General features: G+C 48.6%; 2 protein-coding genes across 8 annotated transcripts in view; one reads left to right on the forward strand and one right to left on the reverse strand.

Moving 5' to 3' along the window:
- Positions 1–851: 851 nt before the first annotated feature.
- Positions 852–13090, forward strand: ZNHIT3 (zinc finger HIT-type containing 3). The gene is made up of 7 exons (XM_082440191.1): positions 852–944; positions 2393–2627; positions 4307–4535; positions 4643–4674; positions 9581–9667; positions 10656–10736; positions 12584–13090. Exons 3-7 carry the CDS (start codon positions 4450–4452, stop codon positions 12763–12765), a joined length of 468 nt encoding a protein of 155 aa, XP_082296317.1. The 5' UTR covers positions 852–944; positions 2393–2627; positions 4307–4449; the 3' UTR covers positions 12766–13090.
- A 497-nt stretch (positions 13091–13587) lies between these two features.
- Positions 13588–15924, reverse strand: part of MYO19 (myosin XIX) — a 33480-nt gene continuing 31143 nt past the window's right edge. For all 7 annotated transcript variants that reach the window (XM_082439961.1, XM_082439958.1, XM_082439957.1 and 4 more), the window contains 2 exons: positions 14683–14985; positions 13588–13721 (listed from right to left, as the gene is read on the reverse strand). In XM_082439961.1, the coding sequence (XP_082296087.1) occupies positions 13593–13721; positions 14683–14985 (432 nt within the window). In that variant the 3' untranslated portion in view covers positions 13588–13592. The remainder of the gene's footprint in view (positions 13722–14682; positions 14986–15924) is intronic.

Raw genomic sequence — 15924 nt, forward strand, 5'->3', positions numbered from 1 at the left:
CCCCACTGAGCAGAGTTCCTATGCATTTCTGTGTAGGGACCCAGAGTAGGCCACCGCAAAATGTGCCTCAATGGTATATTGATTATTTTGAATTAAAGTTGCATAAGAAATGGCCAATACAAGAGGGATGCTCTGACCCTCCTTGCTGTCTCCTTGAAAGCAGGGAAAAAAACCTCTCATGTGAAAGATGCACTCCCTGCATCTGGAGGTAGAAGGACCCCCTTATTGCCAAAGATAGGGAATTCGGGCCGAGAAGCCTATATAAACAAGCCTTGTTACTTCAATTTACTATCCCGAGCCCAAACTCTGTTCTAGTTCACTAGTTGGGCACCCAAAATCTGTTTCTTTGTCTTGTCAATTTCTCACAAATTCATTGTTTCTTTGTCTAGAAAGTATAAAAGCTGCCTGCTTTGGCCTATTCTTAGGTTTCATTTCTATGGGACCTCCATGCATATGAGTTAAATTTTGTTTCTTTTTCTCTTGTCTTGTGTCAATTTTATTATTAGTGCACTAATTACTATTAGTGCACTATTTATTTATTTATTTATTTATTTAAATTTTTTTTTATTGATTTATTTATTTATGGCTGTGTTGGGTCTTCGTTTCTGTGCGAGAGCTTTCTCCAGTTGCGGCGAGCGGGGGCCACTCTTCATCGCGGTGCACGGGCCTCTCACTGTTGCGGCCTCTCATGTTGCGGAGCACAGGCTCCAGACGCGCAGGCTCAGTAATTGTGGCTCACGGGCCTAGTTTCTCCGCGGCATGTGGGATCTTCCCAGACCAGGGCTCGAACCCGTGTCCCCTGCATTGGCAGGCAGACTGTCAACCACTGCGCCACCAGGGAAGCCCCATAGTGCACTATTTATTATTAACGGCAACCACAAGAACTCAAGAAGCATAGAGGGGGAAATTCTCCCTCCCTGACATCTGCCGTGTGGGAGATAGAGGTGAGTTAGGAGGTTTGTGCAAACCCCACTCCCACTCCACATGGGACCTTTAGAGGTTTCGTGGAGAATCTGTCTGGGAAGTCCTGATTCCTTTGACCTCTGTCCTAGGGAATGTACGATGGGAGATATATGTTGATTTGTATGTGGGAGAGGGTGGGAGAAGAGTGTGGGGTTGTGGGCAGTACGGTGTATTCATGAAACAATGGTGACCTTTAAGGTCTGTGCTCTCCCATCAGTTCTGCTGTCGATAATGCAATTATTTTTCTTTTGTTGTTTGGAAGTTCTCCTTGGAGTCTAACTGAAGGTCAGACTGTCATTGTCTAGAGCTGGGGAATGAATGTCATTTCAAGATAAAATAATATGCAGAGAGTTGGAAATGGATGACTTGGAAACCACAACAGCAGAACCTCAGGCTTCCTTTATTTGATTCGTACCAGCAACCTCACCCCCTTTAACATCTGAACTACTCAGACACCAGAGAGTAAGTGGAGGGGAGGAGATGAGAACCGGGCAGTATAGGTCCTCTAAAGATACCATCCTAGACACTTCTCTTGCTGCCGCCAAGAGGGCGGAGGGATAGAGATGTTAGGGCTGCAGAAAGAAGCTGAGATTTAGCTACACAGAGAGCCCAGCCTTATCAACATCTGGCCTCAGATAAGGGCAACATGCAGCCCGCGTGCCCGCCCCATCATAGCATCAGGGAAGGTGCAGGGCAGTGGTGCACCCTAGTTAGTAACCTGAAAACTCCCGAAGTACTATTAAGCTTTCACCAGGCCAGTGTGGGGTGGCCAGCTTCCAGCTGGATCTCCACCCCAGGGGTTGCCGAGAAGCGCGGGGCGATGGGCACCGCGGGAACTGCCCCTGGACAGCCAGGCGCATTTGGAGCCCTCGGCTGGCCTTGCGTGGGCCTTACTTTCATGGAAGAGACACCGCTGCCCATCCGGTCGCCTGCTTCAGCCCCGCGCTCTCGACCCTCTCTCCCGCCATTTGGCGATGATCGAGGCGCCAGGCAGGCCTGTATTTACTCTTCCCTGAATGGCGAGACAGTATGGCCTCCCACGCAAGGTCGGTGCGAGCGGTGCTCCAGTCCAGCTCAGGCTACGCCAGGGCCGATCTCGATCTGGAGCGCCCTCTGGCGGTGCTGAGTGCCGGGCCTGGGACTCCCCGCGCGTCTCCAGACTTTGGTGTTGGCGCCGGGCTCGGCCCGCCTGGAATGTGCTGGACAGCGCCTGCCAAGCAGCGGAGCTCTGGAAACCGTTCTGCCTCGATTATTACCTCGCCTCTCTCCAGGTCTGGCCCTGCTCCTCGGCTGACGCTGAGAAGGCGTGAGGCAGCCTTAGACAGCCGCTAGGAGGGCGTGATGGGGGACCAGGGAGAGCCAGGCCACATCAGTGTGGACATCTAGTTGCTGGGCCCAGAGTCATACCCGTCTTTCTTCTCTGAACTAGCCATTGCCCAGAGGAGCTGTACCCGGCGTCCTTCACTTCTTGGTGTTCCCCAACCTCATCACCATCAGAGATGAGCCACCTTCTTTCCTGGATATTGGAGCAGGAAGAGTGCGTCTTTCCAGGGAAGCTGGAGGTCACCCAGAGTAGAGGAAGAGGTATTTTTCTGAATGCAACGTGCATGAGAGGAATTCCAGGAATTTTCTTTTTGCTGGAGTCACCATCTCTGGACCCAAAGGTAGGAGAGTCAGCATGGTATGGGTGTGGGTGGGGTCAGGCTGAGCCCCTGAAAATTGTGGAGACTCTCCATGGCCTCAGCCTGCAAATACAACTCACAGGAAAAGTCTGGGTGGGCAGTGGTGAAGTACCTAGTAGGAGAATTTGTGCTGGTGCAAGACAGGGCATGGGGTTCAAATGTGGCCTGGACAAGTCACTGACCTCTGGCCTTCCCTGTTAAGCATGGGCTCTCTGGAATACTTCTGGGTCAAACCAGCAGTGGTCACAACTGTTGAGGAAGACAAGGAACGCTGCAGATTATTAGGTCAGTGTGGAAATGTTGGATTTTGGCCTGAGTTCTGTTTGGAGGCTGGAGGCAGGGGCAGCTGCATGCTGGGGCAGGTAGGCAACCGGAGGGGCCGGTGCCACTTCAGCACTGAGGACTGGACAGCGCCCTCAGGACAGTCTGGCAAAGCCAAAGGAGTGATGGATAGTCACTCAAGCCCAACCCCAGTATGGCTCACCGAGGCTGACAGTGAAACCGTTTTAGAGGGGCCTGAGGTCCAGGAACCTGGGCTCCAGGGACTTGGGGCCTGGAGCCCACGCTCATGGGGTAGGGACCAGGGCTCCAGGAGAGTTGCAGACTCTTCCTAGATATCACATAAATAACCTTTTGTAGCACTTCAGATCACAAACCTTTCTACAGTCTCCTCTCTGCCTTAAATAGCTCAGGAAAGTAGGCCTGAACATCCACTCTAATAGATGTAGGGTAGACAATTGTCCAAGTCATACAGCCAGAGAGGGGTTGGAGCTAAGACTTGAATGACTGCTTTGGTTGTAGCAGATTCATCCCCACAGACTGTGACAGTGGTTCGGGGCTTTTATAATAGTGAGATCCTGAGGGCTGATGGACCAACACAAAGGGGAGGCTCTTGGGGGTGAGGGTGACTTATGGCCCTAAGAGGGCACCCCACACGTGTGGGCTGGGAACCCTGGTTAGGCTGGACAATACTCAGGGCTTTGAGGAGGAGCAGGGCTCCCAATAAAATGTGACTTTGTCTATTCCTAAAGCCTGAGGTGGCATTCAAGGCCCATCACAGTTCACCTCTCTGGACCAGGATCCCCACCTTTGGCCCAGAGGTAACTCATCTGTTCCCTGGCTAATCAATCCCACCCAGGAATTCTCCCTCCTGCCTTCACTCTAAGCCTTAAGGTCCCAGAGACCGTGCCTGCTAATCCCTGGGTGTCCCCAGCCCAGCGGCTGGGCAGTGCGAGGCTCACAGTTGGAGCTCAATAAACATCTATCAGCGGCCAAGCCTCATCTTCCTTTCCTGTGCGAAAGATGGCTGGGAAGGGCACATGTGTGTCATGTGATTTAACGGCCAGTGTGTGGACTTCTCATTTGCTAAAAAAAGCAAATGAGATGTGCGGGGAGAACCCAATGCCCGTGCAAGACTGAGAAAGTCCAAGCCAGAAGGTAAAGGACATTTAATCCCACGTATTCTTTTTACATACATACAGGGCAACAGAACTGGAGAGTGACAGTGACTTGCTGCAAGTCACAGGGCCGCGTAGGGACAGGGACAGGGCTACATAACAAGTTCTTCGACGCCGTGACCTAATCAGAGAGAACCTCTGATGGGGGTACTGGTTGCGCATCGAGTGCATCGACTTTCTACTTCTCAGGCCTGAAACAATGAGCTGGATCAATCCATTGCTTTTGACTGCCAATAAGTGCTGCGCGCTGATTGGTCCTGGTTAAGGAAACGGAAGAAAAGGCGTGCACGTGGGACCTGCGGCGAGAGGTCTGAGCGCCGGGGAGGGAGCGCGTCCCGGGAGAGACCATGGCGTCGCTCAATTGCAGCACCGCTGTCTGCGTTATCTGTTTGGAGAAACCCAAATACCGCTGCCCCGCCTGCCGCGTGCCCTAGTGAGTACCGGGGGTTGTGGGGAGCGGACGGGTGGCGGGGTGGCGGGGTGGCGAGAGGGTCCGCGCGGCCTTCGGTGTTGACGCGGCCTGTGGCTTTGTTTTTACAGCTGCTCGTTGACCTGCTTCCGGGAGCACAAAGGTAAGGCCCCCTCCTCGTGCACGGCAGCCCCCACGTCCCTCCGTCGTCCCCTGCTCCCTCCCGCCTTGCAACGCCTGATCCTGTGGGAGCTCCCCCTCCCGTTGCGGTGGGGGCGGATACCTCTACCTGCGAATGTCTCTCCACATTTTGGACAATCAAAATCCTTTCTTCTGCCCTGCTTTTCCTTCTACGTATCATTCTCTCTCTCTCTCTCTTTTTTTTTTTTTTTTTGGCATGTGCTGCGTGGTATGTGGGATCCTAGTTCCCTGACAAGGGATGGAACCCCTGCCCACTGCATTGGAAGCGCAAAGTCTTAACCACTGAACCGCAAGGGAAGTCTCCTAACCTCTTTTTCTTCTGTAAAAATAGTCGACCAGTTTTGCCGCAGAAATCTCCCCTAGCTGTTCCTTCCTCTTAGTGTTCTGACGCAGCTCCGCATCATTTGCTGCGCTGGCTGAGGTTAACGACGTTTTCTTTCTTTTAAATAATATCTTGATAGAAACGTGGAGGTAGGCCAGTTTACAATAAGGAGCAAGGTCTTTGTCAAGTCTACATTTTTTAAGTCTCTTCAATCCGCACCTCTTCTTAGTCCTTAGGGACTTTCCCACGACCTCTCTCTCAGTGACTGTTCGGTTAAAGTTCCTCATTGGTGGTTTGCCTCTAGTTTCATCTCCTCCAGTCTCTGATTTACAGCTGTGTGTTTCAAGCACCACCCTCTCCGCCTCCCCCCCCCCCCCCCCCGCTTTTTTTTCTTAACCCTAATGTCTCTGGAGCATTTTCAAAAGAAACCTTTCAGCTCAAGATAGACAGGAAAGAAGTAGAAATGCTTTGCTGAAACAGGGTTGGGGAGCTGGGTGTGGAACGCTTCCCTCTGGTCCTGCAGCCCTGTGAGGCCTTACCAAGACCCCCTAGGGCAATCTGGAGCTCTTAACTATGAGACCTGGCAGCTGCCTGGGTAGTTTTTCTGAAATGCAGAGTTGAGTAATTCACTCCCTTGGTGAACACTCCAGTCTCTCTGGCAGTAGTTTTTTTTTTTTTTTTTAAGTGAAGTATAGTTGATTTACAGTGTTTCAGGTGTACAGCAAAGTGATTCAGTGATATATATATATATATATATATATATTCCTTTTTCGTTTTTTTTCCATTATAAGTTATTACAAGATAATGAGTATAGTTCCCTATGCTATACAGTAGGTCTATATTGTTTATTTAATATATGTGTTTCTGTTAATCCCAAATTCCTAATTTATTCCTCCCCCACCCCTTCCCCTTTGGTAACCATAAATTTGTTTTCTATGTCAGTCTGTTTCTGTTTTGTAAATAAATTCACTTGTATCATTTTTTTTAGATTCCACATATAAGAGGTTTCATGATATTTGTCTTTCTCTGACCTACTTCACTCAGTACGATAATCTCTCGGTCCATCCATGTTGCTGCAAATGGCATTATTTCATTCTTTTTTTATTGGCTGAGTAGTATTCCATTGTGTATATATACCTCATATTCTTTATCCATTCATCTGTCTGTGGATATTTAGGTTGCTTCCATGTCTTGGCTATTGTAAATAGTGCTGCTGTGAACATTGGGGTGTATGTATCTTTTTGAATTAAGAGTTTTCTCTGGATATATGTCCAGGAGTGGGATTACTGGATCATATGGCAACTCTGTTTTTAGTGTTTTAAGGAACCTCCATACTGTTCACCATAGTGGTTGTGCCAGTTTACATTCCCACCAACAGTGGTAGGAGGGTTCCCTTTTCTCCACACCATCGCCAGCATTTATTATTTGTAGACTTTTTTTTTTTTTTTGGCTTACTGAATTATTTATTACAAGGCAAACACCACCCAGATGAAGAAAATAGAACTTTGCCATCCACTCCGGGAACCCCTCCACATGACCTGTCCCGATCCAGTGCCCTCGCTTCCTATAAATAACCACTCTCCTGGGACTTTCCTGGCGGTCCAGTAGTTAAGACTTCGCCTTCCAATGCAGGGGGTGCAAGTTCAATCCCTGGTCGGGGAGCTACGATCCCACATGCCTAGGGGCCAAAAAACCAAAACATAAAACAGAAGCAATATTGTAACATATTAAATAAAGACTTTAAAAAACGGTTCACATCAGAAAAATAAAATCTTTAAAAAAAAAAAAAAGTAACCACTGTCCTGACTTTTATAGTAATCACTTCTTTGCTTTTTTAATTTTATTATGTAAATACGTGTCCTGAAAGCATATCATTTAGTCTTACCCATTAAAAAAAAGGTGATATTTCTTTCTTTTTTTGTTGTTGTTTTTGGGCCATGCTGCTCAGCTTGCAGGATCTCAGTTCCCTGAGATCCAGGGATTGGGATTGAACCCAGGCCCCAGCAGTGAAAGTGCCGAGTCCTAACCACTGGACCACCAGGGAATTCCCCAAAAATGTGATATTTCTTTTTTTTTTAAATTTATTTATTTTATTTATTTATTTTTGGCTGCATTGGGTCTTCGTTGCTGCGCGTGGGCTTTCTCTAGCTGCGGAGAGTGTGGGCTACTCTTAGTTGCAGTGTGCGGGCTTCTCATTGAGGTGGCTTCTCTTGTTGCGGAGCACGGGCTCTAGGCGCGCGGGCTTCAGTAGTTGCAGCACGTGGGCTCAGTAGTTGTGGCACACTGGCTGTAGAGCGCAGGCTTAGTAGTTGTGGAGCACGGGCTTAGTTGCTCCGTGGCATGTGGGATCCTCCTGGACCACGGCTTGAACCCACGTCCCGTACATTGGCAGGTGGATTCTTAACCACTGTGCCACCAGGGAAGCCCCTGATATTTCTTTTAAGTCTCTTTTAATCTGTAAATTCCTCCTCCATCCTTTTTTTTTCGTTCTTTTTTCTTAACAATTTCTCTGTTGAAGAATTCAAGCCATTTGACTTGTACAGTTCCCCACAGTCTGGGCTTTGCTGATTGCAAGCTCATGGTGCAGTTAGGCATACTCCTCAGTCCTCTATTTCTTACAAATTGACAGATTAGAGACTGGATCAGAGCTCAGGGTCAGTCTCTCTGGCAAAATTACAGGTGGTCTTAGGCATGACTATAGAAGGTGCATAATGTCTGGTGGTCTTTATCTTTTTTTTTTATTGAAGTATAGTTGATTTACAATGTGTTAACTTCTGCTGTACAGCAAAGTGATTCAGTTATACACATATATATGTATATATAAAATTCTTTTTTCTTTATATTCTTTTCCATTATGGTTTATCACAGGATATTGAATATAATTCTCTGTGCTATGCAGTAGGACCTTGTTATCCGTTCTATATATAAAAGCTTACATCTGCTAACCCCAACCTCCCACTCCATCCCTCCCCCAACCCCCTCCTCCTTGGCAACCGCAGGTCTGTTCTCTGTGTCTGTGCGTCTGTTTCTGTTTTGCAGATAGGTTCATTTGTGCCATATTTTAGATTCCACATATAAGTGGTATCATATGGTATTTGTCTTTCTGACTTACTTCACTTAGTATGATAATCTCTGGTTGCATCCATGTTGCTGCAAATGGCATAATTTCATTCTTTTTAATGGCTGAGTAGTATTCCGTTTTGTATATATACCACATCTTCTTTATTCATTCATCTGTCGATGGACATTTAGGTTGTTTCCATGTCTTGGCTATTGTGAATAGTGCTGCTGTGAACATAGGGGTGCGTGTATCTTTTTGAATTATAGTTTTCTCTGGATATATGCCCAGGAGTGGGATTGCTGGATCACATGGTAATTCTATTTTTAGTTTTCTGAGGAACCTCCATAGTGTTTTCCATAGTGACTGCACCAACTCTTACATTCCTACCAACAGTGTAGAAGGATTCCCTTTTCTCCACACCCTCTACAGCATTTGTTATTTGTAGACTTTTTGATGATAGCCATTCTGATCAGTGAGAGGTGATACTTTGTTGTGGTTTTGATTTGCATTTCTCTAATAATTATCGATGTTGAGCATCTTCTCATGTGCCTGTTGCCCATCTGTATGTCTTCTTTGGAGCACTGTCTATTTAGGTCTTCTGGCAGTGGTTCTTAACCTGGGTATTGCTCTCCCTAGAGACACGTGGTCACAGTGTTTTTGTTCTCACAGTAGCGGAGGCGATGGTGGTACTTCTGGTAACTGGTGTTGACTCACAAAAACAGCCTGGGGTGTGTGAGGTTATCCCACACCATTAAAGATCTCTCCAACCTGAATACAGTAGCGCCCTCTCGGAGAGACACTGGTCTGGGGAAGACAGACAGACCTGTGTGTGGCATTCTTTTGCTCGGCTTCCTCCTCTTGTGCCCCGGCCACATGCCCGGCCTGCCCCGCCCATCAGCTGCCAGTTGCTCATCACCATCTCCTTGCATCTGCCTACTCTTTCAAGAGTCCGGTCCAGCCATGGACTTTTCCCTCTGCCCCACATGCTCTTTCCACCTGGCAGCACCTTCCCCTCTCATCTCCCCGCCCTCTCAGGTGACTCGGATCAGACTCTCCTTATCTTGTCCATATCTCTCATCTGTGCGACTAAACCCCTCCGAGGGCCTGATGGCTTTCATCTGTGTGTTCCCAGCAGCATGTGGTACATGCAAATTAGGTTTCGGAAACTGCTGAGAACACAGTTTGATGCTGATTGAAGTCAGTGTGCTACTGAATCGTGGTGAAAGCCCTGTGCGATTCGGCCAGGCAGGGAGGTTGGAGACAGGCCCTAGGGGGTGCACGAGGCCTGCTTCCTCAGCCCTTCTGCCGGGCTCAGGCTTTTACTGGCCCTTGATTGGATCTCACTTCCTCTCCTTCATCCCCACCCCCACCTACGTCCCTTACCCCATACGTGTGCTTCCCCCTAGAGGCTGGCTTGGTGGTGGCGTGTGCGGCCTTGTCACTCAAGTGGAGGCGATGTGCACCTGAGATTTGTGTCTTTTTCAGAGCAGTGCAACCCTGAAACTCGTCCCGTCGAGAAAGAAATAAGATCGCATCTTACTGCAAAAACTAAAAAGCCTGTGGAAAACGCAGGTGGGTTGGTTGACTCCAAACAAACAAACCTAGAGAAGGGTTTCAAATAGAATATGCTGAAAGGAGAGAGGAGAGAAGACTGGGCTGGGGCCAGGAGTCAAGTTCATTAGGGAGCAGCAGCTTCCTCAGCCCTGAGCACTGGGGCTGGGGGCACACGTCATCACAGGTGATGTTACAGAGCAGCCTGACGGTTCAGGAGAAGAAAGATGGGCGCAGGAGGCAGAGGAGGAGAAAGGCCATCGCCCTGGTTTGGGGGTGAGTGGTGGACACTGCTGGCGGGAGCCTCCTCCAGTCACGGCTTCGGGTCCCCCTCCCTGGGCCTGGCTGGGGCTGTAGGTTCACCTGAGCTGGGCCTAGGCGGGGTGCTGCCTTTGGTCTCGCTGCCGCTGGGGCCCTCACGGCTCACAGCGGGAGTGGGCTGTCATCCTCTCCATCCATCTAGCCTTTCTTTAATGCCTCCTGGGGGCGATGCACCATGCCAGGCTCTGGAAGCAGCCCCTCCCAGCGCCACCAAAGAGGCATTGAACATTCACAGCCAGGGGATGGCCCATTTCTGCCCTTTGAGAAACTGTTGTTGGGTTCAGAAATTTCTGCCCATGCTGAAAACACAGGGGAATCATGTCAGTGGGTTTTTACAGAGCACCTAATCTTTTGGCCATGACAGGGGTGGAGCCGCCATGGTGAGGGGAGATGGGGTGGCAAGAACTGGAAAATAAGGCCCTAAAGCCCACAGACCACAGGGAAACACAGAGTAAGCGTGTGAACACTAGGATGCATTTGTTAGTCACCAGTTCTTCGCTTTCCTAAAAGAGTGTTGGTTTAGTCACAAATTCCAGAGAAGAGGTTACTTTTCTCTGTACCCACTTGCGTATCTCTGTTCCTGTCGCGTGTGTGCACATATATTTTTTATCCATTGAAGGAGTTATTAAAACCTGGCACCTAGGTTTCCTTTTCAGTCATAAGCAGTTGATTGTGTTATATTTCTCAGATGATGATGACTCTGTAGCTGATTTTCTCAGTAGTGATGAGGAAGAGGACAGAGTTTCTTTGCAGAATTTAAAGAATTTAGGTAAGTCTGTGCTGTGCTTGTTTACTTCTTTGTCAACCATTGAGATACACTGGATTGTACAGAATAATTTTTTAAAATAAATTTATTCATTTATTTATTTTTGGTTGCATTGGGTCTTCGTTGCTGCGCGCAGGCTTTCTCTAGTTGTGGCGAGCGGGGGCTACTGTTCGTTGTGGTGCGCGGGCTTCTCATTGCGGTGGCTTCTCTTGTTGCGGAGCACGGGCTCTAGGCGCGCGGGCTTCAGCAGTTGTGGCACGCGGGCTCAGTAGTTGTGGCTCCCAGGTTCTAGAGCGCAGGCTCAGTAGTTATGGCGCATGGGCTTAGTTGCTCCACAGCATGTGGGATCTTCCCAGACCAGGGCTGAAACCCCTGTCCCCTGCATTATCAGGTGGATTCTTAACCACTGCGCCACCAGGGAAGTCCAGAATGTGATTTTGTAAAGCTATTAAACGCTTTAGTATGGCAGGCAGAGCCCTTCCTCCAGCCACGTGATTCTGTAGGCACACAGGGCTTCTACACCTCCCAGCCTGCCTATAAGGCCTTCCTCTGGCCTGGAATCCTACTGACTTTGGGGGTTGGCAAAAATTCTGCTCCTCTTTTTTTTTTTTTTCAATAAATTTATTTATTTATTTCTGGCTGCATTGGGTCTTTGTTGCTGTGCGCGGGCTTTCTCTAGTTGCGGCGAGCAGGGGCTACTCTTTGTTGCAGTGTGTGGGCTTCTCTTGTTGGGAGCATGGACTCTAGGCGTGCGGGCTTCAGTAGTTGCAGCATGCGGGCTCAGTAGTTGTGGCTCACGGGCTCTAGAGCACAGGCTCAGTATTTGTGGTGCACGAGCTTAGTTGCTCTGTGGCCTGTGGGATCTTCCTGGACCAGGGCTCGAACCCGTGTCCCCTGCATTGGCAGGCGGATTCTCTACCACTGCACCACCAGGGAAGCCCAATTCTGCTCCTCTTTCAAGGCTTGGTTCAAATTTCCTTTCCTCAGCTAAACTTTTCTTGACCTTTTGTCTTACTCTCAGAATTAGGTACATTTTCAGCTTCCCATGGTGCCCTGTAATAGACCACCCCCCACGTTTTGTACTAGTTTGTCTCTCTTACACCAATCAGGGGCCTCCGTTTATTCCCGTTCCCAGTGCTCGCTTTACAGTCCAGTCATTCATGCAGACTGGGTCATCCCAGGATTTGATTTTTCAGAGGGACGCGGTGTTAATAATGCCCAGCATTTTTGTAGGACTGCATTTCTGTTATGTGTATAATTAACTGGCCAGTGTAATTCCTAAAAGTGGTGATATTTTCATTTTCCCCATTTCACAGAGGTGGTGCTTTGTACGCAGTCCCATGGGAGTGATTAGTTAGACTGAGGTAGGAGCTGAGCTGGGTATAGGTGTGAATGATTTTGTAAACTGTAAAGCACCATCCACGTTAGTGTCAGTTCACTGCTATTCATCCTGCTTTATGCTGGATCAAGCGCAGACTTAAACATCATTCAGAGATTTGGTGTAACTGTCCTTGTCGCTGAGAACCTTAATGCTTATAGAGAGAAAACATGCCAACATGCTGCTATTCTTTGTATTTGTGCTGGTAAAATAATGCCATTTCAGCCAAGAAAAAATTAAGTTAAAATATTTACAGAGATATAAAGAATAAGAATCTGATAGCGTTTAACTTGGAAATCATCTGATACGCTGATCTCACCTTATGTGAAGTGCTGGGTTAATTTGTGGGTTTAAAGGGTAAGGGGATGCCACATCCTTGGTATTTATTACATTTGAAACATTTGGCTTTCAGCTATCTCTGCCTATTCCCACTTGAACTCGGCTTGGCTCTCTTTCCCTGTTCATTTTTAAGGGGAGTCTGCAGCGCTGAGAAGCTTACTGCTCAGTCCACACCTTAGACAGTTGATGGTCAACCTCGATCAGGCAGACGACAAGGCAAAGCTCATGCGAGCCTGCATGCAGGAGCCTTTGTTTTTGGAGTTTGCTGACTGCTGTTTAAGGATCGTGGAACCATCCCCGAACGAGGATTCTTAAGGTGGATTATTGTGCTGCCTGCTGCTCCCAGGAGGCCAGCTCGCGTGGGGCCCTAAGCAGGGGCGGCGCTTTCCAGGACGTTGAGCAGCTGACGTCGGGTAGGTCCTGCACATCCTTACGTCCATTGCCGCAGGCTGGGGCGCAGGTGGATGGAGGTACTCCAGGTGGCAAACCCTTTATGGAGAGAGAACTTGACATTCAGATGGTTGCTTTTAAATGTTTTATTTTCGGTACAATTAAGACATAAATGATATGGCTTTCACACCCATTTGAGTTAAAACTTGCTCAGTGTTTCAAAATAAAATTAAAGTGTGGTGGTTCTGTGGTGCATTGCATTGCTCAAATTCTTGATTTATAATCTAGTTGCTTGAAATTACATTAAACAACAAATATTTAAATAGTAAGGCTTTGTTCCTTTTAAAGGAACTAAAGGCAAAATTTCTGCCAGCCAAAATTTTAGAGCTCATTTCAAGCTGACTTTGCCTGTGGGGTTGGAGGAGCGGGGTGCCTGCTGTCCGGCACCACCGAGTGGGGTCTGTGAAGGCCCTGAAGTTTCTTAATCCAGGTTTGGTAGCTACCAGCCCTGACACCCATCAGGGCTGGAGGCGTAGATCGGTGTCCCGGGCCACTGGTGCAGCTGCCGCCCCGGCCTGGCCTGCAGGCTGGAGCCGTGGCTCCCCGACGTGTGCTCCGAGTCGCTGTGGGAGTTGTTTGGCAGCTGTGTGTTGGTTAGATGTCTTTGGCAAGGCAGCTGGCAGGAAAAGGCCTTGGAGAAACAAAGGCACCAGGGAGGGCCTGGCCAGGTGAGGATGGAACGTGAGGAGAGATCACACGTGGCCCAGCCTGTGTCTTTCCAGCAGGATCTGATTAAAGCCAGTAACAGTATCGGGCGAAGGTTCAGGGCAGATGTCAGCATAGCGCAGTGGAGACTTTCTGCAGTGAAACTTTATCGAACCCTGGGGAAAGAGATGCAGCTTAACCCCAGCTCCCAGGAGTGCCAGGGCCAAAGGTACCTCACGGAGTGAACGCTAGAAATGCAGGGAGGCGGGGACATGTAAGTAAGTACCCAAGTGAGAGTCACAGCAGTAGCAGGATTGAGTTAGTCAATGTTGTTGTTTTCTCCTTATTCTAAAACAGTGGCAAAGTCCAAAACGGTATTAAAATATAAAATTTCACATCCATTCAATGCAAGACAGATGAGGAAACACTAGGAGGGAGCTTCCCCCCTACTAGGAGTATGGCCTGTCACATTCTTATGCCTGCTTAAAGCTGGAAGATCAAAGAACTGCACTTCTGTTTACACTCTGGCTGGCCTGTGTGTTGTCATGGAGATTTTATCTAGATTATGTCCTATAGGAATTCCTTTGGCAGGAAATTCAGTGTTTCCTTCCTTCTGCCTTGTCAGTGTCACCTAATCCTTGTAAAAGGTCGGTATTAGCCCTTTTCTGTGCTGGCTGGCTCTTTCCCTGGCTGCTCATAATATAAATTCTTGCAGCACTGACTCACGTGCTTGTCATTTCCTCGGCTGGAATAGGGTAAACCAAAGACTACAACTTGGGGAGAACATGGTGCCAAATCCAGCGCCATTGGAGGGAAGAAAGCTGCTGTCATCACGACCACAATTTTTTGGAAGTTGGGCTAATTTAAAGGCGATTCAGAGGAGATGCTAGAACACTTAGAGGCAGCTTTTAAAAAGTGAAAGGGCTCTGGAAAACTCGTAAGGATGCAAACAAAATCCATCTGCAGCCGGTTGGGACGTGCAGGCTTCTGGTTTCCCCAGCAGGGTCACGAGGCTCTTCTCGCAGCCCCAGTCCTGCTCCTGCTGTGACCCCTGGGCTCTGCCCCCTGCCCTCCACGGTGGGGCGTGAGGGATCTGGAGCCATCCTGGCAGGACGGCCAGCCCGTCACACGGCTCACCTGAGGCAGCGCTCGGATGGACGTGACTCCAGCTTGTTCTTGTGCTGTCTGGACAGTGTAGCTGCTGAGGCTGCCCACGGGGAGTGGGAGGCAGGCGAAGACCACCAGCTTCCTCCGGAAGCCACGAGCACCCACAGCGGCGTTGGCCAGGACCAGTCCCAGGGGCCAGACGCGGGTCACTGCCCCCAGGAGCCTGGCCTGTGCCTGGGGCAGTGGAAAGGAGCTCGGGGAACAGGTGACTTGAGACGAGTGTTGTTCTTCCACACCATCCAGTTCTTCAGAAGCGAGGAAGGCCATTCTGATCTTAAAAAGAGAACACCACTTTATAGCTTTCTCTTAATGCAAAACAGAAACCAAGTGTCTGTCTAATAATTCAGCTTAGCAAGGTGAACCGAAGGGCACCTGGTTTGATGTGGCACAACTTTATACCCAAGGCAGCTGTCTGTGCTGAGGCCTTACACACGCTGCTTTAAAAAAACAACAGCCTCTGGGGGTGCTCAGAGCAGGGGGTCTGAGGGAGTGGCTCGTCTGTTTACAACACACCCGGCAGGAATCAGGGTTCATGTGACAAGGGGCACAAAACTTGTGGCCTTCCTATGAACATATACCCAACACGTGTCCCCCGTTCACCTCCACGTGGCTGCTGGGCAGGACCAGTGGGACGGGGCTCAGTACTGGAAGGAAAGCTACAGTATTTAGTGGGGGTGTTTGCCACCTGGAGCCTGTCCGGTCCACGTGTGGCTGGGCCATGAGTGGTGTTACAGGCATAAAGGCTTTGAACCCCTCTCTTCAAGGAAAAAAGAAAAATAGATTCCGTCTATATGCCATTCTGGAAAAGGCAAAACAATGACGACAATAAAAAGATCAGTGGTTGCCAGGAGTTTGGGGGGGAGGGGAGATGAATACATAGAATACAGAAGTTTTTATGAGCGGTGAAAATACTTTGTATGACATTATAATGATTTCATGTCATCATGCTTTTGTCCAAACCCATAGAACGTGCAACACTATTCACTTCATAAAGCGAACCCTAAGATGAACTAGGGACTTTGGTGATTATGATGTGTCAGTGCAGTTCAGCCTTAGTTAAAAAAAAAAAAGTCTTAAAAAGAATTAACACTCAGGGTAGACGTTATTGGCAAAACCTTTGTTTCACTTTTATATATGTATACACATTATATATGTGTGTGTTTGTTGGACTGTGATGTAAAATGTGCTTTTTAGAATAAAAAAGTTTGCAGG

Source organism: Balaenoptera physalus, assembly GCF_965194825.1.
Source record: "Balaenoptera physalus genome assembly, chromosome: 20".
In the NCBI taxonomy this organism is placed as follows: domain Eukaryota; kingdom Metazoa; phylum Chordata; class Mammalia; order Artiodactyla; family Balaenopteridae; genus Balaenoptera; species Balaenoptera physalus.